The sequence below is a fragment of the Sprattus sprattus genome (genome assembly GCF_963457725.1).
Source record: "Sprattus sprattus genome assembly, chromosome: 15".
NCBI lineage: Eukaryota > Metazoa > Chordata > Actinopteri > Clupeiformes > Clupeidae > Sprattus > Sprattus sprattus.
This window is the reverse complement of record NC_137913.1, coordinates 7,049,241-7,067,066: the sequence shown is the minus strand read 5'-3', so window position 1 is coordinate 7,067,066 and position 17,826 is coordinate 7,049,241. Positions and strand designations below refer to the sequence as shown.

At 42.5% G+C, this 17,826-nt stretch overlaps 2 protein-coding genes across 2 annotated transcripts; both read right to left on the bottom strand.

Moving 5' to 3' along the window:
• Positions 1 to 2,782: 2,782 nt before the first annotated feature.
• LOC308376415 (tripartite motif-containing protein 16-like) lies at positions 2,783 to 16,974 on the bottom strand (the record flags this gene model as incomplete). The annotated part of the gene is made up of 7 exons (XM_080852715.1): positions 2,783 to 3,300; positions 5,837 to 5,896; positions 6,087 to 6,246; positions 7,130 to 7,363; positions 7,576 to 7,671; positions 8,177 to 8,691; positions 16,887 to 16,974. The coding sequence occupies 7 exons, from the start codon at positions 16,972 to 16,974 to the stop codon at positions 2,783 to 2,785; spliced, it is 1,671 nt and encodes a 556-aa protein (XP_080708841.1).
• LOC308375688 (tripartite motif-containing protein 16-like) lies at positions 11,582 to 16,869 on the bottom strand (the record flags this gene model as incomplete). Its single annotated transcript, XM_080851872.1, has 5 exons — positions 11,582 to 12,099; positions 12,790 to 12,849; positions 13,189 to 13,288; positions 14,616 to 14,732; positions 16,384 to 16,869. The coding sequence occupies 5 exons, from the start codon at positions 16,867 to 16,869 to the stop codon at positions 11,582 to 11,584; spliced, it is 1,281 nt and encodes a 426-aa protein (XP_080707998.1).
• Positions 16,975 to 17,826: the final 852 nt, after the last annotated feature.

Sequence of the window (17,826 nt, the reverse complement as noted above, 5' to 3'; positions counted from 1 at the left end):
GGGGTCATGAAGCTTTATTCTCAAGGAGCTATGATAGTTTGGTGCACTTCCTTGCTTCAGCCACTAGAGGGCATCATCTTTTAAAGTATTCTAAGTATACGGGGGTTTCTCTGCTTTCATAACACCAGAGCGTTTCAGATGGCAGCTGTATCTAAGGCAGACCTGGCCCTGATGTGGCCCAGATTGGGTGGTTACACCACATCTACGCCACATGTGTTAGACTGTGGGACACAGGAGAGTCCTATTCTTTAACATGCCTTAGGTGTGCGTGTGTTTGTTTGTGTGTGTGTGTGTGTGTGTGTGTGTGTGTGCGCGTGCGTGTCTTAGGCTGTGGGACTTTTCTTGGACATGTGGACATGTGGTCTTGGATGTCTGTGTGTAAGACTCTGGGACAGGAGTGGGCCTATACTTGGACATGTCTTAGGTGTGTGTGTGTGTGTATGTATGTATGTATGTGTGTGTATGTGTGTGTAACTAACCCAAGTGAGTTAGCTTGCTAAGTTTAGACAAACTATGAGATGGGTTAATCAGGATGAACACAATTTGAAGAGACAACAAATGTATAACATTTTAGAAGTTTTAATTAAATTTACGGAAACAGAAAATTATGCAAATAATTTGTAAAGAACGTTAAATACAGTTAAATCATTTCCATGTATTTACCAAAAAAGAAAAAAAAAAAGTTTGTACTCAAAGAGAGGTCTTAATGGATCCATTGTTCCAAACAAATAAGGTGCCCCATGGCCCATTACTGTAATCTACGTAGCACAAGGTGCAGCCAGTGATATAGGAAGGGATTTGTGTGTAGAGCTTTGCACAAAAAGTTCAACAGATCTGAATCATGTGTAAAAAAAGGGAATACTGTTTATAGTGTTGGGAAATCAGTCTGTCTTTTGGTAGATTTCGGCATGGTTTGGGATGCTTATCAGGCCAAGTTATAGTGTGTAAGCTTTCAAGAAAAACTGTAATCAAGGTAATCTAATACAAAAAAAGGTAATTAAACAAATTGCTTCTTTCTGTTTTATTTGCACTTTAGTCACCCCAGAGTCACAACAGCTTCACTGGTGATCTAATGTCTAACCCTAAACCCAGGGTAGAGAGGCTGGGTGAATGTAGTCTGGATTCAGCATCTGTACATCCCAGTCACAACAGCTTCACTGATGACCCAGAACGCAAACACCTAAACCCAGGGTAGAGTGTGTGAGTGAATGTGGTCTGGACTTTGTTCAAGAGGGTCATTTTGTCAGAGATGCTGTAGAAGGCCAGAGTTCCTGCCCTGTGATCCACACAAGGGCGTAGGTTTGGTCTCAGCTTTGGTAGGGACACTGACCGCCCGCCCTACAGCCCCCCCCCCCCCCCCCCCCCCCGCCGCCATAAAAAAAAGAGTTGATATTAGGTTGAACAGGCAAACTTTATTAAAATATGCAAACATTTGTGTAACTTTGGCTGGTATGGTTCACTCTTCATGTCCAGGGAACTGCTACATTGACTTCCTTGAAGGTCACTGTCGCACAAACTGACTGTTCCCTAAAGAGAAAAGAAAACTTAGCCTAGTCTGCACCTGCATGTTCTCATAATAATTCACTTAAAACAAGTAGACAATGCTTACACTGTCAGTCATGAAAGTACACCTCAACACAGAATCAATCTAAGACTTCACCTGAAGCCCTGATTGTCCAACTGCTGCTTGCTCAACCTGCCCTCAACAGCACTGGACTTCTGAATTTCCTGAATGCATTTCAAAATAATGCCTTAATGAATAAATGTAGACCTTATATGAGTAGTATATGTATTCATTTTGAAAGCATTTTATAATATTTTTACGTAGTAATAGGTTCAGGTTTTTGGAACAGCCTTGTTTTTTTATTCAACATCACATAATTCATTATCTAAAAGTGCTGCTGACATAAGGTCAGATTCCACCAACGTCCTTGATCAGTTCTTTAAATATATTCCAATATTGTATAATCATGTATCTACATCAGAGTATCAATCTGCACCTTTTAATAAAGCTATCTGCATATTTTACTGCCACTGTGTGCTGGTTTATTTCATGAAGGGGTCATGAAGTTTTATTCTCAAGGATCTATAATGGTTGGGTGCACTTCCTTGCTTCAGCCACTAGAGGGCACCATCGTTTAAAGTATTCTTAAGTATACAGGGGTTTCTCTGCTTTCTTCCACCAGAGCGTTTCAGTTGGCAGCTGTATCTGAGGCAGACCTGGCCCTGATGTGGCCCAGATTGGGTGGTTACACCACGTCTAGTCCACATGTAAAGGACTGCGGGACAGGAGAGGGACTATTCTTGGAAATGGATTAGGTGTGCGTGTGCGTGTGCGTGTGCGTGTGCGAGAGTGTTAGGCTGTGGGACTATTCTTGGACATGCCTTAGCTGTGTGGGTGTGTGTGTGAGAAGATTTGAAGACACAACACATGTATACAATTTCAGAAGTTTAAATTTCTCAATGAACTGTAGGAAAATAAACGGAAACAGAACATTTTGCAACTCATTTGTAAAGAATGTTGAATACAGTAAAATAATTTCCATGTATTTACCAAAATAAACAGATAATTTTTGTTGTACTCAAAGAGAGCTCTTTATTGATCCATTGTTCCAAAACAGGTAAGGTGCTCATGGCCCAGAAATCTACTTAGTACAACAATTGGGTCACCCCAGCGCTCCACCCCAGAGTCACAACAGCTTCACCGGTGATCTAATGTCTCACCCTAAACCCAGGGTAGAGAGGCTAGGTGACTGTAGAATGGATTCAGCATCTGTACATCTCACAACAGCTTCACTGATGATCCAACTTTAAAAAAACCAAACCCAGGGTAGAGTGTGTGAGTGAATGTGGTCTGGACTCTGTGCAGGAGGGTCATTGTGTCAGAGATGCTGTAGAAGGCCAGAGTTCCTGCCCTGTGATCCACATACACTCCTATTCTGGAGCTGGCCACTAGAGGGAGCTTAGTCTCTTTATTATTGTGTCTAAAAAGGGAGCGGCTGCTGTAGAGGTCCAGTCTCCAGGACTGATAATTTTTTCCAAACCTAGACTCACTACCCTTTCCTCTCCTGCTGATGCTTTTATATGAGACTGATATATCAACACCCCCACTCCACTCAACCTCCCAGTAGCAACGTCCAGACACACCCTCTCTACACAGCACCTGACACCACTCATCAAATCTCTCTGGATGATCAGGATATGACTGGGCCTCCTTACTATATTCCAACCTCCGGTCTCCATCAGACAGATGGATGTTTCTGTGTGCTGTGTTTGGATCCAGTGTGAAGTGACAGGAGTCTGATGGAGGAGAAGAAAAGACAAGTTTAGGTATTAATATGTGTTAGGCAGGGACGTGCACAGGAGTGTGCTAAGGTTGCTTGGGCAACTGCCCGTTTGCCCTCCTCGAGTAAAAGTGCCCCTCCGAGGAAAAAAAAATATATATATATTTTATTTTTTTTTCCCTCAGAGGGGCACTTTTACTCGAGGAGGGCAAACGTTTAGTTGCCCAAGAATTTCATGACCTAGTTTTAAAAAATCGCCAACCAAAATATGTCATAAAGTAGCCTTCTTCACTTCCAATCGATAAGCCTATGGGCAACGAGAGTGAAAGTCAGTAGGGGGAGGGGGGCATGCGCCCTCCGATGTTTACTCTGGTACTGCACGCTACCGGCACCTGAGCCTGCATTTTCGCCCTTAAGAAAAAGGTCAGGGTTGTTATCTTCTGTGTCGCTGAAAAAACTGCTTTAACATTGTCAGAAAAGGTGCGTTTAAAGTTGTAGAAATGTATAACAAACGAACAATCATCATCATGTTTTATGAAATTAATTAAAACCTTCGTAAATCGAGGCTCAGTTTGCCACGTTTAGCCTAAATAATCAGATGGCTAGTTTGCCTACCAGACAACCAGCCCTTTATCACATGCTAATGTTTTGGTAGGAAAACTAAGCTACATGTCTGCTGATGGTCAGTTTATAACATTTCGTTTTAACAATAAGAATAAATGATGGAAATAATGCATCACATAAATGATTTCATTCAAAATGGTTACATTTCGAAATCCTATCACTATTTTGGGTGTTGTTCTTCTTTGCTTTCATTAGTAGGCAGGCTAATCTCTGGTTTGTATCCAAGTCTATAGCATAGACATTAACAAAGTTCTTAGTTAGGGGATTGATAGCTGTATTGTAGTGGTTTATTTATTTATATTAATAAAGTTCCTGTTGTTGGGGGGGGGGGGGGGGGGGGCTTTTTTCAGGCCAGAGCAACTGCCCCTCAAAATTCCTGTGCACGTCCCTGGTGTTAGGTGTGTGTGTTAGGTTTGTGTGTGGTTGTTATTGTTATTTTATATGAATCTTTGCGTGTGGGGTATGAGATTAATTATTTATTTTTCTGTGATTCTTCTGTGAGGGAATGTTACGCGAGAGTTTTTTGTGTGTGTGTTTCTGTACATGTTTGTGTGAGTGTCTGTATTCAAAAGTTCAAAAGTGAGCATGGTTATGTTTGGGTGTGCGTGCGTGTGTGTGTGTGTGTGTGTGTGTGTGTGTGTGTGTGTGTGTGTGTGTGTGTGTGTGTGTGTGTGTGTGTGTGTGTGAAAAAGGCACTGTGTGTTTGTCTGAAGGGAGTCCTTTGTATGAATGATTGATGTTGAGTGTGTGTAAGTATTTGGGGTTGTTTCATTTGATTCCTTTGTGTGAGATGAGTCCTTCGTATATAGAAGCCTGAAAGTGTTCCAGTGTCTTTGTAATGTGAAAGTCTGTAGGTGTGATTGGTTGTATGGGTGTGTGTGTGTGAGAGACAGAGACAGAGACTGGGAGAAAGCGAGAGAAATACAGAGAATTACAAATGTCTCTTCCAGCCTCTCCTAGTTTAGACTATCTTCGCTGTAGGATGCTGTTGTTGTCTCTCCACCTCATCTACCTGAATCCCTCATCCTACACCTACTCACCCCAACCACACTGTTATGCATTGTGTGTTGTCCTGTGAGTTTCTCTACACGTTTGCATGGATGTCTGTCTACATTTGTGTGTGTGTGTGTGTGTGTGTGTGTTTTTTTTGTGACTCGTTGATCTGATAGCTTTACAGATCCCACATACATAGGACAGGTGCATATTTTATATCAGCAGGATATCAATGCCAGTTTGTCCTAGTTTTTGGCAGTTCATGACTTCAAGTTGGAAATGTGCCTAAGAGATGCATGCAGAAGTTTGTGTCTGGCCTGCTCTTTGGCCAAGACCTAAAACGCCTTGCAGCGATTGCGCAGTAGTCAACTATGCTGACAGGAGTCATGTAGAATCCGTGCCTGCAACATTCTATACCAAGGGGAGACAGGTGGTGGGTTGAGAGGAAGCGCCAAAGCAAGTGCTTAAGCTGATGAGGAAAGCTGAGTTTAAATTAAGTGTGTGTGTGTGTGCTGATGAGGAGAACTGAGTTTAAATGAAGTGTGTTTGTGTGTGTGTGTGTGTGTGTGTGTGTGTGTGTGTGTGTGTGTGTGTTTGTGTGTCTGAGTGCTGATGAGGAGAACTGTGTTTAAATGAAGTGTGTGTGTGTGTGTGTGTGTGTGTGTGTGCTGATGAGGAGAACAGGGTTTAAATTAAGTGTCGGTGACCGATGTTTGAGGGGTGTGGCAAATTCGTTGCATCTCCTCCTGAACTTCCGTTTAGAACGCCATTTTAGGAAAACGTAAAAGACACTTGAAAAAATACTGTTTCCTCTACCCATGAACTATAACAGCCATACAGAAATGTTGAACTGCTTAAACATGTGATTGTTACTGAAACTGACTTGTGATTTGGAAAAGAGCAAACTGTATAAAATGGGTTTGTGTCAAACTCACATTGTAGGAAATCCTCTCTAGTTGTAGGTTCAGGAAGCAAAACAGCCTGGACTTCAGTCACTATTGAGAGATAAAGAATCATATTAAAAAACAACACTTATGGGTGTAAATTTCAACATTGCATCAACCTTCTGTTTTTATGATGGCAGTTTATTTGTGTTCTCTTGTTTAGGGACATTATGAATCTCCAGCTTCTTCAACCTTAAAGACCCTTTTAAGACAAGTAACATATGTGAGTAATGTGATTAACCTGATGCCGATATCTTTATGACTTCCTCCCTGCAGAAATTCTCCAGCTGCGTCTTTAGTGAGGAGACAGATTTCTTCACAGAATCAAAAGAGACATCTTGGTTCACAGAGATGCAGGATAATTCTTTAGACCCAGGTGTCTCACTTACTGACTGGAAAGTCTAAATAAAGAAACACAGAGATAGAGAAAAAGAGGAGGAAGAGATTACAGAGATAGAGAGAGAGAGAGAGAAAGAGAGAGAGAGAGAGAGAGAGTAAGAGAGAAAGAGAAAGAGAGAATAGATAAATTCTCAAAATAAAGCATCGACGTATAAGTAAGTTGTTCTGTAAATTAAGTAATAGTAATTCTGTAAATTGATACAGTAGATCTGGAAACCTTTTTTCTTAACTGTAACTAATAGCTTCAACCATTACAGTGCACACGAGACTCTTAAGTTAGATATTATCGCAATATTATGTTTGAGATTGAGATGTGAATTCTGAACTGATTGAATTAAACTGAACTGAATTGAATTGAATTGAATTGAACTGAATTGAACTTAATTGAATTGAATTGAACTAAATATAACATTATGAGTATCTGGGTGCAGCCTAGGCCTAACCTGGATATCATCCCTTGATGTGTGTGTGCAGCATCTGGATGTGGCTTCAGAATGATTGTGTTACCAAGAAGAGTCTAGGCAGCTAAGAGGCGTTGTCTAATGGTTAGTCTGATGTTAGCTGTGACCTAACCTGCCCTTACAATTTCCATAATGGTTTTGAGTATTTTCTGAAGAACGAAATTGTCTTCATCATGTTAAAATGTTTTGTATGATAAATACAAAAAAATTCTTAACAGCCACTGAAACGGCATCAGGTATCTGTTCAAAGTACTATAATCTTTGTTATGATCGGAAGAAAAAGGATAAATCTGGATATGCAGAGATCTTTGAAGAAAATTCAACTTTATCTAAATTGAATTAAAATTTCCACCTAGGAATATATTCAACATAAATCAGTGCCCTCAAACATTCTGTGCGCTAATAATCCATCATCAACAGTTACCTTGAGGAAATGGATGTCATCCTCTGTGTGTGAAAGCTCCTCCAGCTCAGCATCTCTCCTCTTCAGCTCAGCAATCTCCTGCTCCAGTCGCTTCAGGAGTCCTTCAGTCCGACTCACCTCAGCCTTCTCCTGAGCTCTGATCAGCTCTTTTACCTCAGAGCGCCTTCTCTCAATGGAGCAGATCATCTCAGTAAAGATCCCCTCACTGTCCTCCACTGCTGTCTGTGCGGAGCTCTGTTAGACACACAAAGAGGGGTCCATCAAAAGCAGCCCACTCACTCAGCTTCTCCACACAGCCTGGTACCCACAGTGTGGCTCAGAGGAGCTGGAAAGTGGATCAGCATTACAGACTCCTGTCTGGCTGACTGGAGGAGAGCCCTGATTGAGCCTGAAATGGCTCCTCCAGCAGCCAGCTGTTGTCCTCCTCTCCTCTGGTCAGTACTCACCTTGAGAGTCTCCACAACCTTCCTCAGTTCCTTCAGCTCCATCTCTCTCTCATGGATTCTCTGCCGGATTTTACTCTGGGTCTTCCCAAAGTATGTCTATGTTGAAGGAATACATCACATTCACAACAAACAGTGGCATCATAATAGTATTGTCTGATAGCATTCCTGAAAGAACAAGCTGTTTAAGCTACTGAGGCTGACTGAGAGGTGGTCTGTAGTGTTTCTGAATAGCTCATTGGTGAGACGCTGTTTCATTACAAGGCTTCAGAAAACCACAAAATATGTTTTGTCTTTGTGGAGCAAAACAGTGAACCATACATGCAGTAAATCTGCCAATCTTCATATAAAATACTGTAAAATAAGAGAAGTATTGCAAAATTCCTGCTAAAATAATTCAATAAATCGTAGTTAAGGCTTTTATGTTTATTTACTATTGATATACAGTTCTGTATGTAACAGGAGATTACATTGTCATTCTCTCTCTGCCCTACTCTATAATAACCTAAAGAGGATGAGTCTATAGCCTGTCTTCCAGTTGGAAACCCAATAGACATGTCCTACCACACAAGTCCAATATCACTTAGATAACTCCTGTCCTTACCTGTTTTTCTCTCCTCCCTGCAGAGGCTGACACAGTGTCATGGCCTTTGTGTTCATCCACCAGACAGAGCCAACAAACACACCTTTGGTCCGTACGACAAAATATCTCCAGAGGCTTCTCATGTTGGGTGCAGATCCTCTCCTGTAGCTGGCCTGTGGCTTCAGTCACCTTGTGTTTGCGCCCAGGGTGTATGTCATTGTGAACTTTGTAGTGAGTTTCACAGTATGAAACCAGACATTCCAGACAGGACTTCACGGCTCTGAGTTTTGTTCCAGTGCAGACGTCACACTCCACATCTCCAGGTCCAGCAGTACATCGAACAGGAGCAGCAGCGTGGATTCTGGTCTTCCTAATCTGTTCCACAAGTTCAGCAAAAATATTATTTTTGTTTAAAACGGGTCTTGGGGTGAACGTCTGTCTGCACTGGGGGCAGCTGTAGACTCCCTTCTGGTCTTCCCGATCCCAGCAGCTCGTAATGCAGCCCATACAGTAAGTGTGTCCACAGACAATAGTTACTGGATAATTCAGTATATCAAGGCAAACCGGGCATGTAAAAAGGTCCTGGTTACTTGGAGCCGCTTCAGCCATTCTTTGTTTGTGCTGTGTAACGCTTTACAGGTGTCACGTAGGCTAGTTTCGTTTCGCCTGAAATCGGAACTTTGAAACGACTTCCTTGTTGGGTGGGCGTGCTCGTCCAAACATCGTCATACGACAAGGACTCTATGTCAAAAACAAAGTTATTTTTCAAAAAGGCTGACTGGTAGAGAATACTGTAATTCATTCCCACTATTTAGGATATAAAGAAACCGCCAGAAAGCGGTTTACTGTCTCTTTACAAAAATGTATAGCCGCAACAGAAATGCAATGGAAACTGTTAAAGCTCAGCTTGCAACAAGAATTTTGCTATCTAGTGGACATTTCAAATCATATATAAAAAAAGAGACGGGAGATGATAATGGATAATCAGAGGGCCAAAATTCAAAACTGTAGTTGTGCATTGATTTAAATACCAAGGGTTCATCTATTAACCACAGAGTTGAGTCAACTCAACTGATGAAGATTAACAGCTGGGCATTATCAGATGTGACGCCGCTCTCATCCACAGCAAGGGAGTATGTACTGAAATATTTTCCCTTTCCCATCAGCTGTTGTTGTAAATCGTTTCAAGGCCAGATACAATCAGCAACAGTGTTTCTGCTCAGGTTCATATTTAAAAATGATTGCGTTTTATCAGGGCACAGCAGCCTCAGTTTGTGATTTGGCTTTATACAGTCTGCTGTGACACCAGCGATCTTTTCAAATCCTCTTCCTTCTGTAGCTTCTGTGTCATATCCAGATGTTTGTATTTTTCTTGGTGTTTCGTGTCATAGTGCCGTCTTCAATTATATTATTTCATTACAGCCACGTCGGCTCCGCACACAAGACGACCAGGTTTTGCCCTTTACATCGGTAAACATACATTCTGCCATTTTTTTTGGGGGGGGGGGGGGGGGGGGGGGGGGGGGACAGGCTGCAAGCTTGACTTTGACTTCAGGTGATGCGGCTGCAGACAGTTGGGCATGGGCTTGTACTTGCGGGCCTAAAATGTTGTACGCGGTGGCAGTGCCCTGTGGGACTTGCAGTATTAGTGGTGCGTGCCGCGGCAGAGACATTACATGATATCTGGCGGGAAAAATGAAATGACAACGTGGCCTATTCAAATCAATGGAACATTTTTGCAACATTCCATGGAGCCGGCGGGCCGGATGAAATCGCTTGGCAGGCCGTATCTGGCCCTGCTGCGGGCCTTGAGTTTGACCCATGTGCCATAAAAGTTGAAATTGTCTGCGGGGAGGGGGAGCCGTATTGAACATAGTGACACTCAGCAATTTCAAGTGCTTTTCAAATCACCTGTAGTGTGATTCTCTGTGTGTGAAAGCTACTCCATCTCAGCATCCTTCACAAACACACTCAGTCACAAATGCTTGTCTCAGAAATGATTGCATTATCCCTCTTCATACCCGCTCCCTGACTCTCTGTTGCATATGATTCTATCACATGGTCTTGGTGTCCTTCTATAGAGTGTTCCAGCCAGGGGCGTAACTATAGGGGGTGCAACAGGTGTGGTCGCACCTGGCTCGTGGGTCTTGGGTGCCTGTAGCCGGACCCATAGACTTTTTGATATCAATCCAAATAGTCTGAATAGCCAAGTCGCATTGTCAAAAATATGTAGCTCTGAGTATATTGGCTGTCTTAATGTTCCAGCAAGTGTGTTCACACTATGATTTTGTTCATTGCGTGGGGAATGTGCACAAAAGAGCTAAGAGAGATGGGGGCGAGAGGAATGATGTAGAGTTTGTGTGTGTGTGAGAGAGAGAGAGAGAGAGAGAGAGACTGTGTGTGTGTGTGTTTGTGTGTGTGTGTGTTTGAGAGAGGGGGGATAAGGGCTGACCCAGTGCTGGATTAGATGAACTTCAATGTTAACTTTATATACCCCCCCCCCCCCCCCCCCCCCCCCCCCCCCACACACACACATACACACAAACAAACACAAGCACAGCCAGAAAAAGAGTACATTAGTGCACATTGAATGCCAGTTTATAACTTTTTATTCACCATTTTGCACCAGAACATTTTTAAAACATACCGGTCTTATTATAACGGTATTAATAAAGAAACACAGAAACACATTTGTCATAAAACCAAACACGTAGCTCATCAAAACCACAATGATTCACACACAATGACATTTTTCTGCTGTGGTGATGCATTTGTTACAGCAGAGGTCTAGAGGTAACAGCATCGAGATATCAGTCACAGCAGCTTCACTGAAGGTAATCTACACCAAAGTAATGACTTCATTCTGTTTTTATTTGCATTTTATCATCATCTAAATTTAGGGTTGTAAATTGAAAATTAAGAAAGCTGAAACCTATAAGAAATATGCAACTGATACGTAAGGAACGTGGAATACAGTGACATTTTTCCCATTCAGATGTTTATATAACCCAATGAAAAATATAAACGTTGTACTTTGTGATTGTTCCAACACAAGTGAACTACCTATCCTGAGGTTCTGATTGTCTGTGACCACTTTTGACTCCTGGGGAATTGTGTGTTAGTTGGGTTTGAGCTGTGATGACTTGAGTTAATTACTAACAAATTGCTTCTGTCTGTTTTTATTTGCATTTTATTCATCATGAGTTGTAAATAAATTCTAAGTTTGGCCTCAGATGTCATCTGCAGAGCATTGCTTTCTTCCCAGACCACCACCACACCAGGGCGGTACACCTGCCAATACGTGGGGTCACCCCAGCGCTCCACCCCAGAGTCACAACAGCTTCACTGGTGATTAATGTCTAACACTTAACCCAGGGTAGAGAGGCTGGGTGAATGTAGTCTGGATTCAGCATCTATACATCTCACTCACAACAGCTTCACTGATGACCCATAAGTGAAAAACGTAAACCCAGGGTAGAGTGTGTGAGTGAATGTGATCTGGACTCTGTGCAGGAGGGTCATTGTGTCAGAGATGCTGTAGAAGGCCAGAGTTCCTGCCCTGTGATCCACATACACTCCTATTCTGGAGCTGGACACTAGATGGAGTTTAGTCTCTTTATGATTGTGCCAGAAAGAGGAGCTGCTGGGGGAGAGCGCCAGACTCCAGGAATGATCATTACGTCCAAACACACACTCATTACCCACTCCTCTTCTGCTGATGCTTTTATATGAGAGTGATATATAAACCTTCCCACTCCACTCAACCTCCCAGTAGCAGCGTCCAGACACACCCTCTCTACACATCACCTGACTCCATTCAGCAAATCTCTCTGGATGACCAGGATATGACTGGACCTCATTACTACATTCCACCCTCTTGTTCCCCTCAGACAGATGGAGGTTTATTTTAGCTGTGTTTGGATCCAGTGTGAAGTGACAGGAGTCTGATGGAGGAGAAGACAGGACAAATGTAGGTATTTATATGTGTCCTGTTGGTTTGTGTGTGTGTGTGTGTGTTTGTGTGTTTGTGTGTGTGTGTGTGTGTGTGTGTGTGTGTGTGTGTGTGTGTGTGTGTGTGTGTGTGTGTGTGTGTGTTGTGACTCGTTGATCTGATAGTTTCCCACATACATAGCACAAGTGCATATTTGTAGCTGGATATCAATGCCAGTTTAGATTCCTAGTGTTTGGAAGTTCATGAGAGCGAGCGCCAAAGCAAGTGCTGCAGCTGATGAGGAGAACTGACTTCATATGAAGTGTGTGTATGTGTGTGTGTGTGTGTGTGATGAGGAAAACTGAGTTTAAATGTGTTTGCGTCTGTGTGTCTGTGTGTGCGTGCTTGCGTGTGTGTGTGTGTGTGTGCTGATGAGGAGGACTGAGTTTAAATTAATTGTGGGTGATTGATTGAGAGGGGTGTGGCAAATTCGTGACATCTCCTTCCGAACTTACGCTTAGAACTCAATTTTAGGAAAACGGAAAACGACACTGGAAAAGACACTGTTCCCTCTACCCATGAACTATAACAGCCATAAAGAAATGTTGAACTTTAGAATGTAGGACCATGTGATTACTACTGAAACTTGACTTGTGATTTGGATTTAAGTAAACTGTATGAAATGTGTTTGTGTCAAACTCACATTGTAGGAAATCCTCTCTGGTTATAGGTTCAGGAGGCAAAACAGCCTGGACTTTAGTTACTATTGAGAGAGAAAGAATCATATTAGAAACAACACTGACTGTTGTAAATGTCAACATTGCATCAACCTTCTGTTTTTATGATGGCAGTACATTCGTGTTCTCTTGTTGAGGGACATTATGAGTCTCCATCTTCTTCAATCTTAAAGACCCTCTTAAAGACAAGTAAACATGAAGACACATGTAGAGTATCACTGACATACAAAGGATATGTTACAAATATGTGACATTGAGAAATACAGGTTCCTGAAGTTCACCATCACATTTAGCTTATTAGGACAATCCAGAGGGAAAGTATAGTTAGTCATTACATGTAAACATATGTGAGTAATGTGATTAACCTGCTGCAGATATCTTCATGACTTCCTCCTTGCAGAAATTCTCTAGCTGCCTCTTTAGTGAGGAGACAGATTTCTTCACAGCCACAAAAGAGAGGCCTTGCTTCACAGAGATGCAGAATAAGTCTTTAGACTCAGGTGTCTCACTGACTGAATGGAAAGTCTAAATAAAGACACACAGAGATAGAGAGAGAGAGAGGAGGAAACGATGACAGAGATAGAGAAAGAGAGAGAAAGAATAGTTACATTCTGAAAATAAAGCACCCACATATAAGTAAGTTGTAAGTGTAAATGTAAAATTAAAGTTGATTTAAGTAAATTAAGTTGATACAGTTGATGTGGACATTTTTTGTTAACTAATAGCTTAAACCATTACAGTGCACAGAAGACTCTTAAGTTACATATTATCCTCTGATGTTTGAGATTGAGATGTGAACTCTGTACTTATTAAATATAATGTAATGTAATTGAATTTAATTTAAGGTAACATCATGAGTATCTGGGTGCAGCCTAAGCCTAACCTGGATATCATCCTTTGATGTGTGTGTGCAGCATCTGGATGTGTGTGTGCAGCATCTGGATGTGTGTGTGCAGCATCTGGATGGGGCTTCCAAACGATTGTGTTATGAAGGGCAGTCTTGGCAGCTATGATGCGTTGTCAAGAGGTTAGTGAGATGTTAGCTGTGTCCTTCCCCATGAAGGAAACTAAAGCAAAGCCTACGTACTACACACTATCCCTCCATGATGTAAATTCATGACAGTGGATCCTACCTTGAGTGGATGAGTGTGTGTGAATGTGTGTGTGTGTGTGTGTGTGTGTGTGTGTGTGTGTGTGTGTGTGTGAGCACTCCCTGCCAGGCAAGGGTCAGCCCATGTGGTGCCTCCAAGCAAACTGTGAGCGATGATGTCAGGGCAGATATGCTTTTATCAATTAACCACAGGAAGTGACATCACTCAAGCCCCGCCTGTGTTCTTCCTACCATGTGACCTAACCCGTCCTTATAATTGCCATAATGATTTTGAGCAGTTTTCTGAAGAATAAAATTGTCATCATCATGGTACAATGTTTTGAGTGATAAATAAAAAACATTCTTTACAGTCACTGAAACAGCATGGGTTAAGGTATCTGTTCAAAGTGATATAAACTTTATTATGATCAGAAGAAAAAGGATTAATCTGGATACGTAGAGATCCTTGAAGAAAATTCAACAATATCTAAATTGAATTAAAATTTCAACCTAATGAAATTATATTAAACATAAATCAGTGTCCTCAATCATTTTGTGCCCTTACAATCCATCATTAACAATTACCTTGAGGAAATGGATGTCATCCTCTGTGTGTGAAAGCTGCTCCAGCTCAGCATCTCTCCTCTTCAGCTCAGCAATCTCCTGCTCCAGTTGCTCCAGGAGTCCTTCAGCCTGACTCACCTCAGCCTTTTCCTGAGCTCTGATCAGCTCTTTCACCTCAGAGCACCTTCTTTCAATGGAGCGGATCATCTCGGTAAAGATCCTCTCACTGTCCTCCACTGCTGTCTGTGCAGAGCTCTGTTAGGAGACAAACAAAGAGGAGGGGTCCATCTAAAGCAGCCCACTCACTCAGCTCCTCCACACAGCCTGGTAGCTACAGTGTGACTCAGAGGAGCTGAAAAGTGGCTCAGCATTTCAGACTCCTGTCTGGCTGACTGGAGGAGAGCCCTGATTGAGCCTGAAATGGCTCCTCCAGCAGCCAGCTGTTGTCCTCCTCTCCTCTGGTCCGTACTCACCTTGAGAGTCTCCACAGCCTTCCTCAGCTCCTGCAGCTCCTTCTCTCTCTCCTGGATTCTCTGCTTGATTCTCCTCTGGGTCTTCCCAAACTGCCTCTGTTTAAAAAAAAAAGAAACAGACGCTTTTCATTATTGGTGGATTGTTTTAAACAATAATGATCAAACATCACACATGACAACTGAACATTCGTAAGCAAAAAAAGTACATTTAAGTCACGTTTTGTTGCTTCAATAGGAGTGTTTTATTTTGCTTGTATGTTTGTGTTGCTGTGTATTTAATTAGGACCCCTAATTTTTGGAACCTTCTGCCGGGCCCCCTTGACTGTGCAACTAGCCAGTGGCTGACTGCAGGGTAACAGGTGCTGGTAATTACCGCTATGATTGGCACCTTTTTTAAATGAACAGCAAACCGTCTATGAGGTGCTGGACATCCCTTAGGATTCGTTAGAGTGCGTTCTAAGTTTGCTGGCTGCTTCACTGCTGCACTGAAGTCTGCTCCCCCCCTCCACCCCTGCTTCTGTGTCTGTAGGCTGCCATTGAACCATTTGCTACTTTTGGAGGTACTGGCGTTTCTCTCTCTCTCTCTCTCTCTCTCTCTGTGCATGCAACCAACATAGAGCGGCTGCAATGCGGTGTAGTGAATGCTGACAGACTCTACAAGAATTCTACAGTGAATGGTGCTCCATTCGCCTTGGCCACGGACTGTTGCACATGGACTTTGGATAGATCTGTGTGATGGTGTACCCAGTGGTGTAGTCCAGGGTATACGCACCCACTTATTTTTCAGTCAGCATTGAGTATACCCACTTCTCAAAACAGGGTGTTTATCCTGTGCTGTATGGGCTGCTTAAAAATAAATAAGAGTATACCCACTTCTCCAAGGACCACTACACCACTGGGCGTACCTTCTGTTTTAAAAAGCAAAGTGTGTAATTAATATGATATTTTTTTATTGCAACTCTCTGGATGATTCTGTTGTGTGCTCCCAACAAACCAAGAACCTTTACACATAGAGTCCCAGCTTGTTTAGAATGGAAGTGGAGCCGGATCTACACTGCCTCTTTAAACTGGGTGATGAAGTCGGATCAACCCTGTCTGTGAACATAGAGTCCCAGGTCTTTAAACTGGGTGGTGTCTGATCTACACTGCCTCTTTAAACTGGGTGGTGTAGTCTGTAATCTACAATGCCACTCCCTGTTACAGGAACACTGGTATTAAACAGCAAAAACAGAACCGTTTTTTTCTTAACACTGGATCTTGCATCTGATAATCATTTCCCCGATTCTTTCTCAAACGGGCAATGTAATTGCAGAAACGGCCAGACTTAAAGACTATTGAGATAGTATTCTTGTAATTATAGTATTACATTCACAGTAAGTACGTATAAGAGCCCTAATAGAAATGTTGGACACACATGTAGCTCCAGTACTGACCTGTTTGTCTGTCCGTTCTGCTGCAGCAGTGACTGTGTCATGGCCTTTATGTTCGTCCATCGTGCACAGATAGCAGATACAACTCTGATCGGTTCGACAAAATATTTCAAAAACCTTCTTATGACGAGAGCAGATCCTGTCCTGTAGCTGGCCTGTGGCATCAATCACTGAGTGTTTTCTTCCAGGATTCAGGTCATTGTGAGCTTTGAAGTGAGTTTCACAGTAAGACAACAGACAATCCAGACAGGATTTGATGGCTTTGAGTTTTCTCCCAGTGCAGACGTCACACTCCACATCTCCAGGTCCAACATTAGAGGGAGTAATAGGAGAAGCTTGGATTCTGGTCTTCATAAATGTCTCCACCATGTCAGCAATCAAAGTATTTTTGTAGAGTGTAGGTCTGGGAGTGAAGGTGCGTTTGCACAGGGGGCAGCTGTAGACTCCTCTCTGATCCTCCTGATCCCAGCAGCCCTCAATGCACCTCATGCAGAAATTATGTCCACAGGGAATAGTCACTGGATCCTTCAGCAGATCTAGACAGACCGGACATGTGAAGGGGTCCTCTTCCTTCTTTAAAATTGCCTCTGCCATTTTGTTCGCTTCCTCTCACAAGCACCAGCACACTGAGATAAAGACCTGCCAAGTGATACTTACGTAAGTCTCTTTTTCACCAGAACATGATGTGCTGAGGAGTGGCTTCCTAGTAATTTTGCGTCAGTCTTTCAAGCTCAGATGGAGGCGGGGAAATATTTGTCCTTACAAAATAATGTGTTTAATCTGGCAGGCCGAAATTCTTTCAAACCTGCTCTTCCTGAATCACAGCAGTAGAGAAACAAAAGAGCAGAGATGCTGAATGTACAGACAGGCTGATCAACTCTGTGTTTGTTTCGTGGGGTTTCGTTCACACACACACACACACACACACACACACATTAAAATACTCTAACTTATAAAATAAAATATCCACAAAATGTCTGAAAAACGTGGAGAAATAATAATGAGTGTGATAGGGTGACATTTCTTCAGTGAGAACATTCTTGCATAAGGAAAATACCGTTGGATCCGTGGGTGGACACAAAAACTATCAATTCAGGCTGGCAGATCTAGACTACTGTACAGATCACTGATAACAACATTATACCACAGCTCTGAAAAATATTGAATGGAGTAAACAATGACTGAATTAAAGACTTTTTTGCATTTCAACTAAGTGCTACTTAAGTTTCGTTTTCACCAGAACATGGTGTGCTGAGGAGTGGCTTCCTAGAAGTCATTTAGCGCCAGTCTTTCAAGTTCAGATGGAGGCGGGGAAATATGTGTGTGTTTGTGTCTCTGATGGCCCACTGCGGTGAGAGCAGACAGAGATCTTAAGCTAAGTTGCAAACGGAAAGGTAGGGGGCTTGCTCTTTATGTTAACATTAGGTGGTGGGGCAAGGCATGTGA